The sequence below is a fragment of the Cucumis melo genome, chromosome 6 (genome assembly GCF_025177605.1).
Source record: "Cucumis melo cultivar AY chromosome 6, USDA_Cmelo_AY_1.0, whole genome shotgun sequence".
NCBI classification, from domain to species: Eukaryota; Viridiplantae; Streptophyta; class Magnoliopsida; order Cucurbitales; family Cucurbitaceae; genus Cucumis; species Cucumis melo.
Window position 1 is genome coordinate 2,159,508 of NC_066862.1, and position 23,235 is coordinate 2,182,742.

General features: G+C 30.0%; 2 protein-coding genes and 1 long non-coding RNA gene across 4 annotated transcripts; all 3 read right to left on the minus strand.

The window, feature by feature from the left end:
- Positions 1-3,705: 3,705 nt before the first annotated feature.
- Positions 3,706-6,312, minus strand: LOC103483404 (uncharacterized). The gene is made up of 2 exons (XM_051085953.1): positions 6,171-6,312; positions 3,706-4,227 (listed from the first exon to the last, which is right to left on the minus strand). The coding sequence occupies exons 1-2, from the start codon at positions 6,295-6,297 to the stop codon at positions 3,935-3,937; spliced, it is 420 nt and encodes a 139-aa protein (XP_050941910.1). The 5' UTR covers positions 6,298-6,312; the 3' UTR covers positions 3,706-3,934.
- A 1,507-nt stretch (positions 6,313-7,819) lies between these two features.
- Positions 7,820-12,238, minus strand: LOC103483405 (serine/threonine-protein kinase BSK2). Of its 2 annotated transcripts, none has more exons than XM_008440014.3 (11): positions 11,590-12,238; positions 11,247-11,467; positions 10,939-11,074; positions 10,126-10,259; positions 9,872-9,977; positions 9,622-9,707; positions 9,250-9,435; positions 8,974-9,132; positions 8,780-8,893; positions 8,347-8,635; positions 7,820-8,123 (listed from the first exon to the last, which is right to left on the minus strand). In XM_008440014.3, the coding sequence occupies exons 1-10, from the start codon at positions 11,669-11,671 to the stop codon at positions 8,384-8,386; spliced, it is 1,476 nt and encodes a 491-aa protein (XP_008438236.2). In that variant the 5' UTR covers positions 11,672-12,238; the 3' UTR covers positions 7,820-8,123; positions 8,347-8,383. The 2 variants fall into 2 exon arrangements, with proteins under 2 accessions (XP_008438236.2, XP_008438237.2); XM_008440015.3 differs by having other exon boundaries at positions 7,820-8,137; positions 11,590-12,225.
- A 2,519-nt stretch (positions 12,239-14,757) lies between these two features.
- Positions 14,758-16,872, minus strand: LOC103483406 (uncharacterized). The gene is made up of 3 exons (XR_536571.3): positions 16,733-16,872; positions 16,162-16,454; positions 14,758-15,007 (listed from the first exon to the last, which is right to left on the minus strand). It is a non-coding gene; the product is annotated as an uncharacterized LOC103483406 (long non-coding RNA).
- Between the last annotated feature and the right edge of the window lie 6,363 nt (positions 16,873-23,235).

Below are 23,235 nucleotides of genomic sequence, written 5' to 3' on the forward strand. Positions count from 1 at the left end.
TCAAATTAGTCAAAGAAGTGTGATATTGAGAGATATCGAATTTTTGGCAATATAATAAATTAACCAATTTAGAAGAATAATTATGAATAAAGCAAATTTGGAAAAAAGAAAATGAAAAAAAAAAGGTAGTTTATATATATATATATATTTAAAAAAAAAAAAAAGAAAAAGTAACGTATGTTTTTTTTTGAGTTATCTCTTTACAAAAATAAAAATATTTCATGATGTCACGTGAGAGAGAGCAGAGCCAACTATATTTATTTATTCATTTATTTATTGTGTTCAATTAAAAAATAATAAATTTTAAATTTTCAAAAGTTAAAATTGAAATTAGCCAAAAAAAATTCTCACTTCATCCAATATTGCATGAAACCGTCCATTGAAAATGATAACAAACACTAAAATTACCACAAACAAATTTCCTAATAAGATTTTATGTTTCCCCAATTTTAACATTTTAAGAGTATAACATCTATACTTTAAATTTTTTTAAAAAAAAAAGTAAAAAAAAATAATGAATTTAAGTGACAAAACCATACCAAATATAAAATTCTAAAAAAAATTAATATTATCTATAAAATTAAAAGAATTTGATAGAATGTGCTCAACTTAGCAATTCAAATATACCACTGTTTAAATAGTAAATAACAGATCATATCTCAATTAAAACAAAGAAATGAATGGACCTTACAATATGCTATTTTCTTTTTAATATATAAATAAGGGCCAATTGATTGAGGGCAGATAAGGCAATAATTAAACCAAAAAAAAAAAAAAAAGACATTTGATAAAAAGAAGGGAAGTGGAAAGTTAGGGTTTAATGTGTTCCCTAAAGTTAGGGATTATGAAAATAGGGAAGGACCCATCATCAAATTTATCTTCCAATCATCAATTAACCTAATTCCTTACGCACTATATGCTAAGACGTTTTGTAATGTGAAAGAGAAAGGGTTTAGGATTTGTCCATCTCAATTCTCTAGATCTAATTATCGTTCAAAGCAATTTACATATGCATGTCGACTAAATATCTCACAAAATAACGCGTGTCTCTCTAAGTGCAACAACCACGAGCTGGAAATTGAACCTTTAACCTCTAGAGATAGAGGTCAAACTAGTGCAAAAATTGTCATTGACATCATCGTCAAATTTTCAAATATTTTCCGAGCGGTTTGTTGGAGACTCACACATCGAACTTTAATATTTGTCTAATCAACTCTCTAAGTAGTAGTTAAAATAACTCATCTAACACAACTTCAAACATGACAAAAATAAGTATGTATAGCTCAATAAGAATACGAATTTGTTAATAAATAAGAGGTCTATAGTTTAAATCTCTCTATTCTTACTATACTCAAAAATAGAACTTGAACATCCATTACCATAATACAACTCGAACTCAGCCATGGCTTTTAGAGGGTTTTTAGCTTAGGTTGTTTATGGTAAGTACTTGATTTTTTTTTTTTTTTTCCTTTTACAATAAACCCTAAGGCCTCTCGTTTGTCCTGTTTGTTTATACAAAAGAGTCCTTCCCCTTCTTGCATGCAAAGGCCTTGGGAAAATGAGTCCACTGCCTCATTGGCAAGTTCTTAAAAGCTACTGTTTTTATGCCTTTTTTTCACGAAAGAGATTTGGTCTCTAAACAATGCATGAAATGTCATAAAGTCTAATGCTCTAAAACAGGACAATAAATTTCACAAAGAGGGTGCTGTTTTGTTCACTGTATTTTGAGAATGATTTCTAACCCAAAATTAATAATCCTTATCTTCGTGTCCAAATTTAATTTTAACATTTTGTTCTTTTACGTTTACTCCCTATTCTCTCCCTCTAGCATTGACAAAAAGCCTCGAAGTTCATCGCTGTCCTTGATTTTCGGCCCAAAATTGATCAACTTTCTCACGGTGGTCCTTGCCATAATATCAATTAGGGGTGGTTATCGATGTGTCGGAGTTGGTATTTTGACAAAACCCACCTCGAATAGACTATAGTTGGTTTAGTAAAATGTCAAACTGATATCGATATCAATGAGTAAATGTCGGTCGGTCAGTCGGTTTTTGTTGGGTGTGTTTAACACTTAAAAATACAATTTTTAAATTCTCGATTTGAAACTTTCCAAAACCAACTCCGACCGATCGAATTCAGTTTGATCGGTTAGCTCGGTTTTTCATTCTATCGTACTCACTCCTAATATCAATGAGAAAATTCTATAGTACTATGATAGTGTATAGTTTTTAATATATACTATCGTAAAATTAGAAATTTTCTCTAATACTAAACAAGGTAATAACAACGTTTATCGTTCTAGAAAGTAGTAGAGGACTACCATTTAGGCACACCGTGGTTTAGTTGGTTATCTGGGTGCTAAATATGAAAAATAATTCCAAAATATACAATACAATCTTCAACTTTTGAATGCTTCAAATCTATCTAAGGAGTATAAATTCATGAAAATTTTATATAGTAATTGGGTCTTGAAATGGGAGTGATAGTGACTTGGAACATTACAGCGATGTTAAGGCATGATTATCAATTCCAAGTCAGTGTTACATTATTTCAAGTCTCAACTTCAGTCTTACATTTTATGGGATCTCTATTCCTAGAAATATCATATTGCAACTTTTGAGATAGGAGGAATATTTCTTTGAACAAAAGCAAAGTTTAGGTGCGGTGTAGTTTAGCCATTTTATTAAAACTTTGAATCAAGTTATTTAAACCTAAAATCTACCACATTCATGATACTAAAGAAGTAGAGGATATATGATGCTGGAACATCCCACAATTGGCCCTAAGATCAATAAGTTTGCACCTTTTACCAATTATGCTCTCCACACTTCCTTTGGTCAAACTATTGCATTCTTTTAAACCCATCTTTTGTCAAATGTACCCCTTTACTTCACCATATTTAACCTTTATAAACCCTCACAAAAAGGCATAGATTCTTAACTCCCAAATTTGCATTAAATCACGAAAGCCAATTGTCTGTTTGTGTTTGGTCCAAATCTCAACAATGCATACAGCCTCAGAATACTTAAACTGAATTTGTTCTCCAAACTCTTTGATTGGCCTTTTAACATGCAATTAAAAGTAAAACCCCTTCTTGTTTTCATTGACAACGACCCACCCACCACATTCCAACTTAATTCACGACTATATGTTACAATTCCTTTGTCTTTTTAACTTACTCGACCCAAAATGTAAGCTCATTTTTACGGTAGTTTTTGGCAAAAAATCAAACTTCTACTTACCTCTTCTTGTGAATCTAACTAGGTGTATTCGGTTAAAACCGAATAGTTGCAGTTCGGCTAGATTTTATAGGTCTCTTTAATGTAAACAGTTTGATTTGGTTTTAGATTTGAAACGAAATCCAAAATCGAATCAAAAACTTGCCAAAAACTGAATTTTCAGTTATGGTTAGGTTTTGTCAGTTTTGATGAAAGCCCCTAGATATGTCATTACTCGTTGAAAGAATGACAATGATTCTGCTTCTTTGAACCTTCTCCATCAATCTGCAAGTCAACTAAACTAACTGAATAGTTTGCATAAATATTTAAACGCAATCAATTTTCAACTAGAAACTACTTGAAACAAACAATTAGTTGAAAACTATGAACATACAGTGTATAACCTATATACAATATTTAAGGCACCATGGTCTGGCTATTACTGTTACATTAAGAGCGACACAAATGTAAAAGGAACAATGCTGAGTATGCCAAGGGGTTCGCAAGTTCATTCATTGGGCTCGTACAGCAATGAGTTTCCACAAGATTAGTACAGACAAACAACCCGTGCAAAGAGTTTATGTTACAAAAACAAAAGAACATGGATAGCTTTGCTCTACAGTCCAAACAATGCGTCCATGAACTTAGTTTCGTATTGATTTTACATAAGAAGGTATACTATTATAACTGACATCCAGGCACTACTAACCCTTGAGTTAGGCCACAGGTACACTTCCAGTTTCAGGTAGCGACTCAAGGAAGGAAATTGCAATAAGCTCAGATCTGAATTTCTCATCTCCATCATATTCTTTCCCTTCCACCTGATTGTGGTTTATTCCGTTGGCCAGATTGATGTTTTCGCTACTAAGCTTTTCAGATGGTTGCTTTGAAGAGAGAATTGTTTCTGGTTCCTCGTAAGAAATGGAGATAAGCGACTCACGAGTCACTTCCTCAGGAGCATTCCTTCCAGGTACCGTTATATCCATAAAATGACACTCCCTTATATTTTCTGCACGTAGCTCACTATGTTATTCAAGACAAAAGTGCAGAACCTATGTAATGAAATATTTACAGCACTGGCAATGGATAGCATGACAACACAACAAAATATATGAAAAAAACTTCCAAAACACAATCACACCCCTTTTCATAGAATATAAACTTCGAAAGACCTACACCATGTAGAGTCTTTTGCACCACATATAGACAGGCACACAAGGTCAATAAAATGGGAGGAAAGGAATGCATAATTTGATTGCAGTTAACAAAACAAGTGAGTGATGTTAGATATCCATTTAAATTTAGTGCAGATTTTGCAAGGAAAAATTTAGGCATAATATAATAGTTAATTAAGAACAGCAGATTTAAGTAGAATACCCATGAAACTAGGGAAGTATTCTCTGTTGCACTCATCATTGTTTACATCTCAAGCAGGAACCTGACTCAACCAGAGTACAAAACCAAACCGATCAAAACAGTTACTGAAGGACAATAAAAGGAGGTATGAACCTTGACCCTAGAAAGTTTAAACTAAGCTGATTGTTCTAGTACACTCTAATCTCATTTCCTTAGAACTCAAGGACACAGATGTCCAATTTGTAGAACAAATCCTCTTCAAGTAAGGTCGTGCACTCTAATCTCATTTCCTAAATTGAATGCATAAAACTCCCTGGATCACTTATATGGGACATGGACTTTGATCATCTCGAACTCTTTTAGAGTCTATAATGTAGAGGAAGCCTGAGGCAGAATAGAGAAAAGAAACAACTGCAACGAATAATAGAGTGAGAGAAAAACACAACCAACCAGCTTATTAACTAATTCAATACTCCATTTATTCCCATTCTAACCAGGAAGAAAATAATGGCGTGCCTATTTTTGTAATGATAACATTATAAAATAAGACTAAAACCTTAATCCAAATATAGTTTATAAACCTTATCGTGAGAATACATATCCCTTGATAAACAGAACTTTGACCTACACGGATGATTCTCTGTATTTTTCCAACCATGTCAAAAACAATCTGAAACTTACATAATCTAGACAGACAACCATAACGACCCTGCATTAAAATAATGAAATTGATTGGTGATTTTAGTCACAGCTACATTGAAAGTATGCCCCAATCATTTGTAATTCATCTCTACAGTGGAACAACATATAAAAATACACCCCCCAAGCAGGAAGAGACACTAGAATCAGCCAAATTCAGAGGTTTTTTTTTGTTGTCCGTCGGAAAAAGTAAGTTCCCAAACATTTAGGCACATATATTTACCAACAGGCAGATCCTCGAAACCATATGGTGAAATAAATACACTTGCTATTTTAAGCATATATCAAGAAAAATTGTACCACCACCACTACTAAATTCCCAGATTAATTATGACAGAGCGAAGGTATGCTGATTCCAATTTCCAACAGAATGATTATCCAATATTAAGGGAACACAATACACCAGAACGATGAATTCAAAAACTCTATAAAAACTGCGCCACCTAATTCCAATCAAACGCTAACTTTTAATTAGATCTAACCCCATATCTTGAACAATCTAAAGACAACACCTTGCATGATTTTCCGTCTTCCTAAAATCCAAAGACCCTACCGATTGAATAGATGCCAAAATTTGAATTCCCAAATTAAAAAAGAAAGAAAGAAAGAAAAGAAAAAAAAAAAATCACGATGATCTATCAATCTCTCTATCTAAGAAGGAAGTCAAATTTTGAATAACTAGGAATTCCAAGTCCTATGGCGATAAAAGAGAAAAAAAATAAATAAAGAAGTTCAAACAAAGACGTTCGAAAATCAAAATCAAAATCAAAATCAGAATAAAAAATGAAAGATCGTAAGAAAATTAAACAAAAATAAAAAGGAAAAACAAAGGATCAAAAGAAGAAAAGGGAGCGAAAAAATTGAAAAAAAAAAAAGGAAGAGAGGAAAATGAAATACCTAGAGAAAGCGGGTAACGCGTAATAGTGTCTGAAATCGGATCAACGACTCCCGAAATATATATATAAAGATAAATATAAATATAGTTGAGAAATCCATTGGAAATTCCGTATTTAATGTGGGCCATGTCTAAATTTTTAAAATTAATCCCTATTATCGTGGAACGTGGTTTTTCTTTTTTTTTCTTTTTTTCTTTTTCTTTTTCTTTTTCTTTTTTTCATATTCATATATACAATAATTTCTTCTTCAATTTTTCGTATTTTTATCTTTTCTTTTATGTTTAACAATAGCCATGAATTTACATTTTAATTATACCCTCAAAATAACATTGATATAAAAATCATTCCATTATTTATTTATTTATTTAAATATTTTTTTGTTTGAATAACCACTTTTTAAGAAAATAATAATAATAATAATAAGTCCCATTTCTTTTATGAAATTTTAAATTTGGGTTTGTTGAACACTTTTGGATTAAGTTTGATAACTAATTCATTTTTTATTTTTTATTTTCTAAAAAATTGAGCTGATGAACATTACCTCTTCCGATAATTCTTAACTTTGTATTTACTTTGTAGTTTGTTAGCCTAAGAAAAGGAAAAGGGAAAATATATATTTAGTTTTAAAATTTTTATTCTTAATTTTTGAAATTTAAGTTAAATATCACTTAAAATTTTTAAAAATTTAGTATTTCTAATATAACAAAATCAACCAAAATATGTACGAAATATAGCTAAACACCGATAACTAATAAATTTTACTTTATTAATTTTATAAATTACTAAAAATTCTATTAAATAGTAAATTAAGGCTTTGAGAATCTATAGTCAATTTTTTTTATAAAAAAAATAATGTCCACTAATATTCCTTTAATAAATTAAAAAAAAAAAAAGATTTGACTACTTCCATAAACTTTTTAAAAAAAAATTAAAAAAAGAAAAAACTTTTTCAGAGAAATATTTCATTAATGGGAAAGCTCATTTTGGCGGAAATATAGGTAGGAATTAATAACAAAAATTTGTCATTAAAAAAAACAATTTGCACGTGCCACACGTGGATAACAAAAAATAAAAGAAGGCCGGAATAGCCGTGCTGGCGATGACCGTGTTTCACGTTCAAATTAGAGAAGTCTCCCAAGTTCTTCAATTTCTTTTCCAGAACTCACATCCAATCAAATATTATATATATATATATTATATTCCTTCCTTTCAAATATAATATTCATATAATATATATATATATATATATATTCGAAATTTGAATTTGAACTTCCATTAATTTAAATTTTATTGACATCAGATGTAAAGCTATTTGACTGAGAAACCATCACATCAGGCATCAGCAGAACTTGATCAATACTTGCATTAGCTAAATTTTCAATATATATTTATAGAATATAACATAATAAACACTTTGATGTGTTCAAATTGATTGAACAACATTCTGATTCCCTCCTGTTTGAGAATTTGTTATTTCTTTTTTTAGATATTACCATTGAAGAAACAAAAATGAAATGCCAAACCATATATTGAAGTAAATATAGATCTTGATCTATATTAGCAACTTTGAATTTCTTTTTTCATATACTTTAAAAGAAAGAGTTGCTAAAAAGATATTTCTTGGAAGCTAAGTAACATATTATCCCCAAGTTTAAAGCATATAAAAATACCTGACTTCCTTATTTCTTCAAGGAATAAAAGAGAGTTGAAAACTAAATTTAGGGGATAAATTGCAAAAAGATCCCTGCAAACCATCAATTTTATATGGAAACCCTCTAAACTATTTTATATATATTTTATAAATATTATATAATATATTAATAATCCCTACACTTTTGTGTTTAAATCATTTTGTCCCTTTATGGCTCTGCTTGTTTATTCCTTCTCTCTGCTTTGTCTCCTCCTTTGTTAAAAAGTTGAAGAGAAGCTCTGATTTGCTCATAGTCAGTCCCTCCTATTAATGAAGTACTAAAACAATTTTAAAATATAAACAAAAAAAACCCTCAAAAAGTCAAAAGACCTAACATGGGGATAGATATACAATAAGAATTTGCAAGTGAACGTACAAATATAATAACATAACACAAGAAGTTTCTGTTTCTAACATGGATGCTTTTATACATATCTAGATTTGAAACCATTTCTCAAGCTAAAATAGTTGGTTAATGAGCACTTACCATGGTCGAAAAGTCGTTTCTATGGATCTCTTCCCATTTAACTGCGCCAGATGTTTTGCTTCTTCGCTTCAAAGGAAGCGCCGTCGTTGAGCATGTCTTGTGCATCTGATTCCATTCCTAGTTTTGAGAGTGCAAGGGCTTGCATATAGAAGGCAGTCGGCCACTCAGGCAAGCATACTTGTGATTGCATGGCGTCTCTCAATGCGAGTTCTGGTTGACCAACCATCAAGTAGGAAAGCGCTCGCCTCACAAAAACAGTACCAGAAGGAACTGACATCATTGATACTAACTGCAGTTCCAAAGATGGTCATAATGTTAACCATTGACATGAACAAAGAACAAAGTCCTGAATTTCAACAGCGTTGAGAACTAGCCGCTATGTTATCCATATCGCAACATATCGGAGCTATGAAGTCAAGAGAGTAGAAAGCACCTTTGAGTAGTACTCAATGGCGTTTTTATAATCCTTGTCTCTGAATGCAATATCCCCAAACTTTTTCGTGTTTAACATGTCTTGCACTTGCTGAGTCCACTCTTGGAATGAAAGCTGCAAATTGGATAAAGCAAGTATTCAGTAACATGAAACACATAAACACCACAATCAGAGGCAAAAAAACAAAAACGCACTTCGCTCTCTGCGCCTTCCTCATCCTTATAACCAACTTTAAGTAATATGTCGTGCACAGCTGTAAGATCCATCCGAACACAAGCTTTTCCGAGGGCTGAAAGCATAGTTGGCAACACCACTGGTGTTTTTGTCAAACCCATCAGTACATGTGACGCAACCTAGGAAACCAAGTATGTTACTGTTGAGAAAACTTCTGATTGCCAACAAATAAAATCAGAGCAACACAACACCCTTGATAAAATTTTCAGGTTGAGTTACGACATTTAAATGTTTACCTCCTGCTTTTGCAGAGGTGCGACTGCTGAAAGAACGAATTTTATGTCGGGTCGATCTCTTGCTTCGTATTGTAGACATTTGGAAGCAAGATCGATCAACTGGGTTGCATCATCATCTCCATATTGTCCTTCCAAGGATGAATCCATTAACAGCAACAAGTTCTTCCCTCTTAGTAAATCTAATGCCTGTGCATTTATCCAAGTGATCAAGTAAGGGGTTGCAAAAATCACTCTATAGAACATATATTTCATATGCTCAAGAAGCAATTAATCACATATTGTCCACTAGATGGGGCGAGTAATGACAGTTTTATATGCAAGATTCGGCATATAATGAACACAATCAAGGACGAAGGAAACAAAAGCTCGTACATGGCTTGGAGGAATGTGCTTCCCACTTAAAAGATCCAGCAAAATGGTTCCATAACTGTAGATCACACTCTCTGGTATGACCCTACCTGAAAGAAACAAAATTAAACAGAATTTACAAAAGAATCACTTTGAACGCCTTTCTTTGAACAAACTCAACAAACTTTACATGGGATTTTAGAACTCGGTACCAAACAAAGTTTGCGTGGGATTTTAGAACTCGGTGAGAAGCTAAGATGTTCTAATGGCATACCTGTTCGTAAAAACTCTGGTGGAGTGTAAGCTAGATTGGTACTGTAGCTTTTTCCATCGCGGCTGTTCTTTATCAGACCGAAACTGGATAACCGAGGATCCCCATCCTGACATGAGAAAGTTATAGCCCACCGATAAAGAAAGTTCATTGTCAATATCAAATTGATCGGCATTGATGAATGAATAATCCATTGCAGACCAGAGTTAGTAGTCTAAAAATGCAAACAAAAACAATGATGGTCGTTGAATGTTTACCTCATCAAAGAGAACTCTGTATGCATTTAGATCATGATATATTTTTCGGTTTTCTGTGCTGCAATGATCAAGGGCTTGTGCTATGTAATACGCAACTCTAACACGCATTTCCCAAGGAAATGGTTGTTTCTCCCCTGCATTATGATAATGGAAAATCATTCGAAAAGCAGGAAAATCTTCAAAATCCTAAAGTTCAACTGAACAAGAATTCTATGACATATCAATTGACAATGTTTTTGGTCATCTCTAAGAAAATGGAAATTCTAAACCCTTTGAAATTATAATTTTGGGGTTCGTTCATATGTTCTTAGGTGGACTGCAGCAATCCTCGAATGAAAAACTACTCGTTTCTTCTTTACTATTTCCCCTCCACACAAAGTGTTAGTTTCAATATAACCCTTGTGCTCAATCAAACATGTCATATAAAGTATACTAAAAACGATCATCATAAAATTCATAACTATGATTAAAATAGATTTCAAACCAAAATGTATTTGTATAGATAGTGCCTTCTCTGATTTTGTCTCAAGTGTTTCCCACTATGTCACTGTATACTTAAACTCCATGAGCTCTTCAACTATAACTGTTGAAATTATGTAATGTAGCATCCAGGCACCTTACTCTTCCTAAATAAATGCAGACGACAAATGAAAATACTAAACGATATCAGAACCTTTCATTCTGAGGACGTAAAACACTTGAAGATTCCAAATAGCTCTATGGTCATAAAGATAACAAATAAGTAAAACAGACTACCAAAAATGAAAAAGGTGAATGAAGTTGAGAGAGACAAGTAAAAGAATAAAGCCATACAATGAAACAGATGCTTTGAGAGAGTGTCATTAGGCATATACTCTGCCACCAACAGCCTCTCATCCCCCTCTGCACAGCATCCAATTAAATTAACCAATCTTTTAAATCTCAGTTTACCAACTCCGGAAGCTTCAGTCTGTGTTCAAAATCACATGCAACCAATAAACACGACACAAAAACAGACTCAGATATGCATCAATCCAAAATGAAGGAGAATCCTCCCCCATTTCACTTAACAGCAACAAAAAAAATTGATAGTAGCTTAAACTCAAAACCCAACAACTGAAAAATGTAAAACAGTGGATTACCACAAATTGTTGAGGATCAGGCCATGACTGCTTGGAGAAGCGTTTAATGGCAACCAATCGATTATTTCGAAGCTTCCCTCTATAAACAACGTTAGGAGCTTTCTCTCCACTCTCGGAAACAATCAACTCAGAACTAAAGCCATTAGTAGCAGCTCGAAGCTCCACTAACTCAAACTCCTTGAATGCAGGAACTTGCCCTTCTTCAAGTTCTTCACCATTAGCTTAACAACCCCACAAAAAAACACAAAACCCACAACTCAAAAAACTAAAACAGACCCACTAATCAGCACATGAAAAAGCACTGAAAACAAAGATTCATAAGCTCATAGAGACAGAAACATACCTGGATCTGGTTTGGGCTGAGGTGGGGGAGGGTCATCATCAGGGGAAGGAAGATGAATGGTTTTGGACTGAAAACAGCCCATGATTGAAAGCTTACATAGAGAGAAAGAAAAGGAAAAAAGGAAAATGAATGAGATAGTGAAGAAGATTGAGTGAGTTAATGAAATGGGTTGAAGTGAAAATGAAGTAGAAAGTAGATTTTAATGAAGATGGGGAAAAGGGGGGAAAAGTCAAAAAGAAGAAGAAGTATTTGGAACAGGGTTAAAGGAAAAAAGGAAGAAAGAGCATGAAAAGGGGTGGACTTGGGAGAGTGTGACTTTACAGAAAGGGTTCAGTAGTCAATCCATGAGAAAGAAGAAGAAGGAAAAGAAGAGGAGGAGGAGGAGGAGAGAGAGGAAGAGAGTCACGTGATGATCAGAGAGAGAACATGTGAGGAGAGACAGAAACACAGAAGGAATTGATCACCATTAAAAAGCGGGTCATGGTTATGGGGAAGGAGGAAGCTAAAAGTGGAAACGCCAAATTTCAACAGAACATTGCCACTGCTTTCTTTCTATTGTTGAATTGGAAATGAAATTTCAGACTGCAAAATGGGTTTTTTTTTTTTTTTTTGTGCGTGTGACGAGAATGGTTTGAGATATCTAAATGAAGATGCAATAATTGGTTGCCCATGTCTTTTCTTTTCTTTGCTGAAAAATAGAGCCAGTCTAATGGAAAAGGACTGTTCATTTCCTTCTCTTTCTGTCACACCTTGTTATCAATATTGAATAATGTATGGTATGATTATATTGCAAAAGAATTGATATAACATTGAATCTATCTTCCATGCTTATTTAAATCTCTTGAGTCAGTAGGATATATAATATATAGAGAGAGTTCGGACCACTTGTCTTTAAGACTATAATATGTAAAATTATTGACGTGTGACTTATAGATGAGGTGAAAAGCTAACCCAATGCCTTTCAACACTCCCTTCAAACCTATCACAAACATTGAATTATTGTTCAACTTTGTATGTGTTTGACGTTAGTGTTGAAATTAAGTGTGCAGAGAGCTTTGAGTTAGCTTATGTATCTATGACAAATGTGTTGTCTCTAAGGGAGAATGTTTGTAAAAATATTTTTATTGTACCTACCTATGTCATGCATGATTGGTAGGTATGTTTTTATTTCCTAGTGATGTTCTTGTTATTGAGCATACTAGTTTTCTAGACTTGTGTCAAATTGATATTATTGAAGGTGATACTATTGTCTCACCTCCATGGGTCTAGGCCGAAGTACAAGTGTATATTCTTCGATTATGGGTCGTGTTATAAGTTTTTACTTTACCTCTTAGACGTCCTATCCGCTCGATCATGCTCAAATTTTGACTAAGTGCACTCCTTGCAAACAACAAAAATTATAGAGAATGGGATCAAAACGTTACCTTTGTGGTGGCTTAAGATAATGTTTTAAATTATTTATTTGCAATAACGTTAAAACAACATATTTCCAAATCCATCTTAAAAACGCCATGGAATTGGATCAAACCTTCAGCTAACAGTCTTACTTGGGCCAAAAGGCCCAATAATAGTTACGTGTTTGGGCCCAGAGCTTTTATAGTCTAGCCCACATGAACGACATCATGGGCCGTAGCCCAGTCGGATGAGCTCGTTGATGTTAATTCAAATTTCAGTAATTGTTATAAAGTTCAATTTGTCCCTGAAATTAACATTGTTTTCAAAATATAACAAATTGGACCAAATAATTTGTACTTAATTACTTTCAAATGTTATCTTTTCAAAGAAAAAATTGACATAAAAGAAAAAGAATACGTTGAGTAAACTAGTGGTACATTCGAGTTGATTTTCTAATGGTTTAAAAAGTGCATTAGTGCATTTTTAAGTATTTAAAAAGCTGATCCAAACTAATAATACCATATTGACTATGACTGCAACGCTCTTATTTCAAAAAATTAAGAGAATTTTCTCCTAATAGGGAGGGGAACGGGAAGAAAACAAGAAATGTGATGGAAACAAACAACTCATCCTCATAGTAGTGTTATCCCTAAGTAAGTTCATCGACCATTGTTCTTACACAACATCTCCTCTTTATGCCCTTTTCGGACAAGAGAAAAGAGATAGTTTAAATCAAATAGAAAAAAAGAAATAGCAGGATCTTTTAAGGTAAAAAGACACTCATAAATTTGCTGCTTCATAGACTAAATTCATAGATTTATTATTTTATTTCCAATCCCATACGAATATGAATTATTTTTTTAGTAGAAATTCTTTCGATAAGTAAAATTGACAAAATTTTGTAAGTGGAACCTTCTCTTTTGACATAATTGTGACAAATATTTGGTAAATTTATTTTCTCACGAAATATATTCGATGATATATATGTTCTAGATTTTTGTTGTTGTCGTCGTTGTTGTTATATATATATAGCATATTTATTGCAAAGTGGATGAATTTCTGGTGACTTGTTAAGAACTTTGCTTTCTCCATGGATTATGGAGTTTTCTTGAAATTTGTCCCTATTTTTTAGAAGATGAATTATTGTATAAATAAACAATAAAAAATACACGGCTAATTACCAAATATCTCAAATTAGCTTGTTTACTCCCTATGATTATTTGATTAAAAATAAGATAAAAGCAAATATAAGTAGGTTAAATAAATTATCTTTAACGTCTAGATCGAATCTATACGAAGAAAAAATTGATTTTTAGAATTTAAGAAAATGACTTACACTAATAAAAACTTTAAATCGCATGACATTGATACAAGAAAAGGAACTAAATTTATTTGCTATATTAGGAGGTTATTTAAAGTAGTTTTGAAGATTAAAGCATTGAGGATTTAGAGTTAATGATATTGGTAGTCTCTTTTGCCAACTAATTTACAACTCAACTAATTGATAAGTAGAAAACTCAAGTAGATTCCATAGTTACAATTCATCATGAGTTAATTTAGTGGTAAAGAAAAAGATATAGCCTTTCATGAATTCAATCAAAGATAGTTATTGACCTAAAAAATAATTTACTACGAGTTTTCTGACATCAAAATGTTGTAGGAACATATAGGTTATTTCGTGAGATCCTTCGAAATACGTATAAACTGGTATGGATATTAACTGATAAGAAAATCTAAAAGACCAAACAGAAAAAACACATTAAAAGTGCATTTCTTTTGCTTTTGTATAAATTTCAACTCATACCCTACTTGGAAAATTCCTACCTATTTTCCCTTGTTGACTCTTTTAAGGGATAAACACATTCTCATCCATGCCTCCACAAAAGACCAAATCTACTCATCAAGTGGACAAGAAGACAATGAAAGATCTCTTTTACAAAAAGAAATTCAAAATAGTCAACTTGGGAGAGCGATAGGCTCAATCACCATCCACAACGAGCCCACAACATAACGCTTCTCTTACCTACATTAAAAGCTAGATATTACACGCAAACATCATTATAAAAATCAGATCGCAATCATATGTTTACATACACATAATTACCCATTCGAACTACTTTAGATAATCACAAGTGTAGCCTACTAAGTTGAACTAGATATGTTTGAGAGAGACACGCCAAATAATGATATATAATGTTTTTGAGCTTTTCATTCATATATAAGTAGAAACGATGTAATTTCGAAAAGAAAAACAAACCAAAAAAAAAATGTTATTTAATACAAGCCAGCTGGTAATCTCATCTAAGTGGTTGGGTATGGTAATCTTCTTCCTAATGATAGCACAACAACAACAACAAGTTGCCTAAATTGGTTGCTTTTACAAAAAGAAAACATGAATCCAGCTTGAGAAATGAAAGCCCCAAACCATTTTTGTTCATTTCTTTATTCAGTCATTTGGGTCAAAAAGTCAAATGATGAAACCTAACTATTTTATATACGTCTTCCACTAAAAAATAAGCCATCAAAAACACACATATCACTTGTAACAAAGTTTCATAATCTTATTTTGGTTCTTACTTTTTAAAATATGTTGACTTTTTGTTACTAATGTCTCAACTTTTGTCGAGTTTCATTTATTTCTTTTTCACTCCATCATTTTCAACTACGTATGGTATGAATAATTTGTTTTAAAGATTTTTTTTTAAATCTAAAGTTAAGCTAAAAATAGACGCTCATACTATAAAGTTGAATTACAAGTTTAATCCCTAAAGTTTATAAGTTTGTATTGAATCCAAGAATCTTGAAATCTTAAGTTCATTATATCTTTTGAAAAATGTATAATAAGTTATTCAACTTTTGACTTTGTATCGAAATATAACTTAATTTTTACTTTTGTATCTAATGTTAATCTTGGACGTATTCATGATCATTCATTTACTTTTGTTGTTAAAAGTCGGTAAAGTTACTAGCAAGAAACAAAAAGTAAAAAATTCCAAAAACAAGTTGGTGAAACAAGAGGCCAAGGCAAGAAAACAGTGAAAGGTATGCAATCCAGCTGATAAGCACACAAAGAAAAGAGGAAAAAAGAAACAAAAGATATTTAAGTTTACTTATAAGAGACATTTCGTCGAACACCTGGTAGGCGTCTAAAGGCGTAGACGAATTGAATTTCTTTACCTTCCGATAAGACGCTTTTCTTTTCAGCTTCTTCGTTGTTCCAGCTGGTCCCCAATACACGCCAATGAGCCGGCTTCTTTCAGAAATACCGCACGCCCCCAATACGAACACTACGCTACGTCGTTTTCAGCCGGTGATGTTGAACGCCGACAACCCACTGACAGAGTACTGCCCGTGGGGGGAATGGGCAGCTGCCCAATCTGCCATTAAAGCCGATCTTGCTTACTTGGATCGCACCATTGTAGAGAAGCATCTGAAAGGGAATTGGATTCTCTACTGTTCTCTGAAACTGTCTGTTTAGAATGTGTTCGACAAAATGCATCAAATTGAATAATATAATATTTATTTTGAATAATACATTTTTTTTCTGTTTTATTTAATTTTGAAGGAATGAAGGAAATTTGTAAAAAAAGAAAAGAAAAAAAAAAACAGAACATTTCTCAAAATATTTAGTAATGAATTTTGTTTCTAATGTTTTTGTTAGGAAGAGTGTAATTTATCAATTTTTTTCTCCTTTTGAAAAATATGAAATTCGTACTTAAACTTGTATTATACTTTTAAATAATATTACCGTTAGGTGAAATCCACGTAATAGGCCACTGGGAGTGTCGAAGAATGCAAAGAATTGGGACGTGGCTCCCACGTTTTGAGCCCTAATTTATTGACCTTATTTTATTCCTTTCTTCTTTATTTTTCTATAATCACTTCCCATAAAGACAGACAAAAAAGCAGTTTAATTCATTTTTATACGTACATATATCATTTTTAAAACTAACTTTGTTGGTGTGTTCGGGTTAGCTTACGTGTGCTACAACTGGCTTTATTTTATAAAAAATTATCATTTATGGATTTATGTGTTTGGGGTTTCGAGAAATTGTGTAATGGTTTGGAATAAATAACTTGTTTTTTTTTTATATATATATATAGAATATTGATAACTATAACTCATTATGATAGTGTGGGTATTTTATCACGAACCACTATTTTATTTAAGAGTTGCTAATTTATTTTATAATTAAATTTGAGTTTATCTACTTATGTATATACGAGCGATTTTAATATTGATTATAGAGTTCGAGATTCAAACTTTTGCATTGTATTTTTCTTCTTGATTAATATCTAACTACTCGATGGGTCAAAATAAGAGGCTATAGTCGAATTAAATATGTAATTTTTAAAAGTATTTTTTATGTTTTTATTCGAGTTAGCTTACGTATAGTGTCAAGTGGATTCTATTTTATGGAAATTGTTTCTTGAATTTATGTATTTGGGTCGGTTTCGACAAGTTGGATAGTTGGTTTTGTTTATTGAATGTTGATAACCCCAACTCGTTTTGATAGAGTGTATGTCTTATCGTAATACACTATTTTTTTCTTTTACGTAAGAGTTGTTAACTAATTATTTTATAGGATCAAATTTATCTGCTTAAGTTTATTTATTTATTAGTGATGAATTTAATATTAAATAGAAAAATTTCTAATTTTTTTATCGGTAGACAATAATCAATATTATTCATTATTTTATGTGTTCAAGTTAGCTTAACGTTCAATAAAATTAGTTCTATTTGATTTTATAAATGTCATCTTTTGGATCTATACATTTGTAATTTCACGAAGTTGTATTATAGTTGGAAAAACGGATAAATGTGTAGGACTTTAAAATTTCGAATCTCTAATCTTTTTGTTACGAAGTCTTTAACGAGTTGAATTATATTTAAGATAATCAAATCTTTGTTATGTGTGCATGAGATTGAGATACTACGTGGTAGTAATAATAGCTTGTAATTTTGTATATATTTTAAATTTCATAAATACCAATGCTACAATAAACGTGTAGGTTCTCTAAGAATACATTTATAGATACCTAAACTTTTTTAGAACTCACTTCATAATATGATCCATATTCCTAACCAATTTGGATTAGGTTGAGTTTGACAAATGAAACTAGTTAAGTTGAAATTAATACACATTATTTGACTATTGTATTGTATCATAATTAACATAAGTATATCATATCGTCACACTACAATGATCATAGGCTTTCTTGATCTTATTCTTCCAAATCATTCATTTTCTCCCGATCTTTATCAATTATGATGTATTTAGTATTTTTTCTTTTTGAAATATGCTCGATAATACTAAAAATTTTACGTTAGTAAAATTATGCTAATATTGACTCGTTTAAATTCATGTGAGAATTATGTTTTTGTACGTATCAAGTAGTTTTAAATCACCAATTAAACCAAACGTTTAAGAGTCTAAGTACATGGTCTTCTTCGATCACATGCTCTTTGTTACCATCTTAAATCACCGATTATCCAAAAGTTTAAGTTGATAGATAAAAACGAATGTGATTATTATTAATATCTAATAATAATAATAATAATTATTATTATTATTAATAAGTTAGAATACCATTTTTATCCAATATTTTGAAGTTCACTTAATTTTAGTATCCATACATTTAATTGTCCAATTTTAATATCTTTATTTTAAATAAATTCTTATTTTAGTAGTTTCCATACTGCTTGTTTATTAATATATATATATATATAACATTCACCTATCAATATTTTATTTTATTTTTTTACATAAAAATTGTGTTATTATTTAATTACTTTTGGTAAAAAGAAAAATCTTAAATAACTAAATATGAGATTTAATTATTAAAATTGCCTAAACTAAACTTAAACAAAATAAGAGGATAAGAACTAAAACAATATAATATTAAAATAGACCACAAACATAATATTTATAACCTTAATTTTATATTAAGCTTTCCTCATTACACATGAATCCATGATGTATAGGTGAAGATATTTATCTAAATCTGAAATTTCAAAATCGAAATAAATAATTATTCCAATTTTGAAATGTAATTAAAAAAAAAGAAGTGAACACACAAATTAATTAAAAATGTGGAAAATGAAAAAGAGAAGTCTGTTGTTAATTATTATAATAATAATAACAATAAATAATTATCTTAATGAAAGTGGAAACAGATGAAGTAAGCAACTAATTAATCACAAAGTGGGAAAGGTTTATTGATCTTAAGATTATTTTATTAACTCATTCTCTCTTCTTCTTCTTCTTTTCCTTTTTAATTAAATTAACAAAACAAATCAGATTCATCCACTCCAAAATGCCACGTCGGCTATCCATCCAATCAATCCCATGCAGTATTTATTAATACTATTATATATTTTTAATGACCCACTTGGTTTTTTAACTTTATTTGGTATAATTATTAAAATACATTAAGCATGTAAAATAATTGTATTTTAAAATTAATGAATATTAGTATTGTGGGTAATTTAAATAACGCTAAATTTTCGTAAATATAACAAAACGCTAAAATATTTAAGACTCGTATAATAAAGCTCATAAAGTTAGTTATTTTTAAATATTTCAAATTTGTTCTTTTGTCTTCCTTCTCCTCTTCGTCTGTTTTTTTTTTCTTTTCTTCCATTTTCGTCTGTTTCATCATCTCTTTTCTTTTACAGAGTGTTATTTGGTTCATCGTGTATCAAATATATATTAAAAAAAATCTATTTTTTTAAACTTTTTTATTTGGTTGTTCAAGATCGTGTACTAAATATAAAAAAACTGAAAAAAAAAACAACAATTTGGGTAGCCAAATCTAAATAAACGATCACATACAAATGTAGACAGATCTAAACAATCGTGTACGAAATTTTTTTAAAAAAAAATCATTCCAATTTAAACGATCGTATACCAAGTCTTAAAAAAAATTGTAAAGGATCAAATATAAACGATCGTATACCAAATAATAGCCAAATCTAAACGATTACGTACCAAATATATTACACGCGATGTTGACAAAGTGGTTGACGGAGCATTTTTTGTATTTTCCATGGTGAACCTGTACTTTTTCCGATTTTGGAATTGTAAATATTTTGCCGTTTTTTTATATTTTAGAAAAGTCCTCGATAATAATCTTACTTTAAAACTATTTGCATTAAAAAAATTGAGAGCTTCTTGTTTTATAATTTCTACATATTAAAAATATTAAATTTATGTTCTTAATTAACACAGTATAAACCATATATATAATTAGATTCAATTAAGCACATTTTCAAGCACTTAAGTAGAATTGAATTTTGAGACCTAACTTCCTTTCTTTGTCCTATATGAAGTCGGCCTCCACACCTTATCTTCTTTTGGATTGAATAATATCAATAGTAATAATATTATTACAATATCACCTTGTAATAAATCGATGATGATTTTTGCACTCTATCAAAAAGAAAAAAACCAAAAACAAAAAATTATGAATCAACAAAAAGTGTAACAATCCATAAATATTGAGAATTGTATCGATCAAAATTTGAGTTAACAGTTTGCGCAATTATATTTTGAAAATTGTTCATGACATTAGTTAATTTTAATTAGTCATATCCATGAGATGTGTGTAAGCACTTGAATTTGATGCATAGATGGTTTTCTCAAGATAATCTTAATAAAAAAAAAATATTGACAATTTGAAATTATATTAATTAGTTTCTTTTAAGAAGAAAATCAGTTAATTGAAAATATGTTTATTTCTGTAATTTAAAGATTAATTTTTTTCAAAAAATAACTATGTTTGGTACAAACACATCCTTTTAAAAAATAAAGTTAATAATTAACAATGGGTTTTGATTAGTAAAGATCCAAATTCCAAAACTGTATTGTTTGAAAAAAAAAAAAACAGGATTATCCATTTTGACTTATAAATGTGTATGAAATAATAATCTTATTTATATTCTCTTAGCCATAGCTCTCAATGATTAATTTTTCAACACAAACTTTTTTTGTCATTTACTTGATCATTTGTAATTATCCTTCTATTCATTATCAAAATTTTTATTAACATAAAAAATACATCAATACACTGGAAAAAATACATTATTTTACGTTGTATTTTTATAAAGAAATGTCAAGTAATATGTGATTTTAAAAAATAACGTTAAAAAATAAGTACCGTTAAAGTAATTATAATCTGAAATATCTTTTTTAAAACTTAAGTTTCGTATAGTTTTGTTAAAATTACCAAATCGTTCCATCGTGCATGTGTTAAAAGTAAAAAAAAAAAAAAAACAATTAAAAGACATAATTAACTTTTAATAAATTGCTAATTAAAACAGAGGAAAATTTGAAATAGTATTTAGTATAAATGAGGAGAAAAGAAGAAATAATATGTGATCAAATCTGACCTAATTTTAATTAAGTAATATAATTACGAACGTGTTTGAATTGATTTGAGTTCAAATTAATTATTAAATTGTTTGGATTATTATCTTAAAGTTATTATATTAAATTGAAAATAAGTCAATGTTGAATGCATTTTAATTCTTGTGATTAGGTATTAAGGTTTTCCAGCTTATGCATCTACTTCTTTCTATTTTATTTGTTTAATAATTACTTATAGTTTTTTTTTATTTAAAAATATATATTATTTTATGTTTATATTGAGTTCTCGTGAAATTTTATATCTTTTAAATAATTTATTATAAGGCATATGGATGAAAGAAATAACCGTAACGAGATCTTAGTTTAACTGACATCCAAATTACTATTAACCATAATATTTGTGCTAAAAAAGACATATGATTGATGGTTAACTACAATGTATACTTCATTTACGTTTGTTGTTTAGAAAAAATGCAAAGAAAGAAATGTTCGATTGCGTTTTATAAAAAGAACGTGCCTCGGTTTTGTTTTGAAGATGGCAAAAAAGATTCACCTAGAAGAAAAACAAAAATTTTAAAACAAAAATAAAAAAAAATATTTAAAAAAATTAAGAACAACCCGATAATAAACCAAATAAGACAAATAATTGATTGTTCTTAATTACGAGACATTAATTTGGATCACTTATTTATAACATTTGATCAATATGACTCTGGGTTTATTTCAAAACCAGCATAAACGAACCAAATTTCACTCATAAATATATTGTTGAACAAACGGTCAGAGATCTAAATTCCAATCACCGAATATCAATAAACTCGTACAAAAAAAAAACGCGTATTTATTATGTACTACTATCAATGATCAAAATGCTTATGATCATCGATTTGAATCTTCTCACTTTTCATCATATTCATTAAATGTCTTCTAAGAGGAAAATCAGTACAAACATACCTATGTCTTCTATAACGAGTATTTTTCTTTAAAAACAAACTTATAAAATTCACTTTCAAAACGACAACTTATACACAAATATTTTGAATACACGATCGATAACAATAACTAATAATTGCTTGACTAATTTTTTGATAAGCAAATTATGTAAATTCCAAAAATTAAGAAAAATACTAACAATAATAAATGTTGACATTTTGGGTTGCGTGTGAAACATCTTTTAAAGAATTTATTAAATGAAATATCATCGAGGGGCAATTTCGAAATAATAAAAAAAATTAAAAGTTAAAACTCTCATTAATGACAAAGGTGATCATTTTTTCTTCTCATTTCTACTTACTTGGTATTATTCAAAATAGAACCTCCACGTATAGAGTAGTCACGATAATAATAATTAATATACTTTGTAATTATATAATATATATAAATAACATACCTAAATATTATTATTACATCTTAAATTTATATCGAGTAATTTTTAACGTATAAGATAAAATATTAATTACTCACGAATATTCGATCTACGATTCAAACTAAATAATTGTTGACTTGACTAAGTGAGAATTTAGTATATACAAATTTTTAAAATTATTACTAATAGTTTTTATTTTAAATAACTTTTTGATATATGTTGATATATATATTTGGATTCAAATATCTTTTATATTGTTGGGTAAGAAAAAAAAACATCAATATTAATAAATTAGATGATAAAGTTATTTGTTTACTTTAATTAATATCATAAAAACAGATGCATTCATCTATTAATAAAATCCAAAATCATATTGATAAGTGACAACCAAAATTTAATTCTACAAACAAACAAAAAAGAATTGGAAATTTTATCTTTATTCTAACAACTTTATTTTTCACATTTTTATGTCATCACTTTTATTTTGTCTATCCCAAGTAAAAAAAAATTAGTGGA

Coding starts and splice junctions, on each gene's coding strand:
- LOC103483404 (XM_051085953.1), bottom strand. CDS start 6,297: ATGGCCCACATTAAATACGGAATTTCCAATGGATTTCTCAACTATATT. Junction 4,228..6,170: donor GCGTTACCCGCTTTCTCTAG/GTATTTCATTTT, acceptor AGCTACGTGCAG/AAAATATAAGGGAGTGTCAT.
- LOC103483405 (XM_008440014.3), bottom strand. CDS start 11,671: ATGGGCTGTTTTCAGTCCAAAACCATTCATCTTCCTTCCCCTGATGAT. Junction 11,075..11,246: donor CTGATCCTCAACAATTTGTG/GTAATCCACTGT, acceptor TTTTGAACACAG/ACTGAAGCTTCCGGAGTTGG. Junction 9,436..9,621: donor AGCACATTCCTCCAAGCCAT/GTACGAGCTTTT, acceptor ATAAATGCACAG/GCATTAGATTTACTAAGAGG.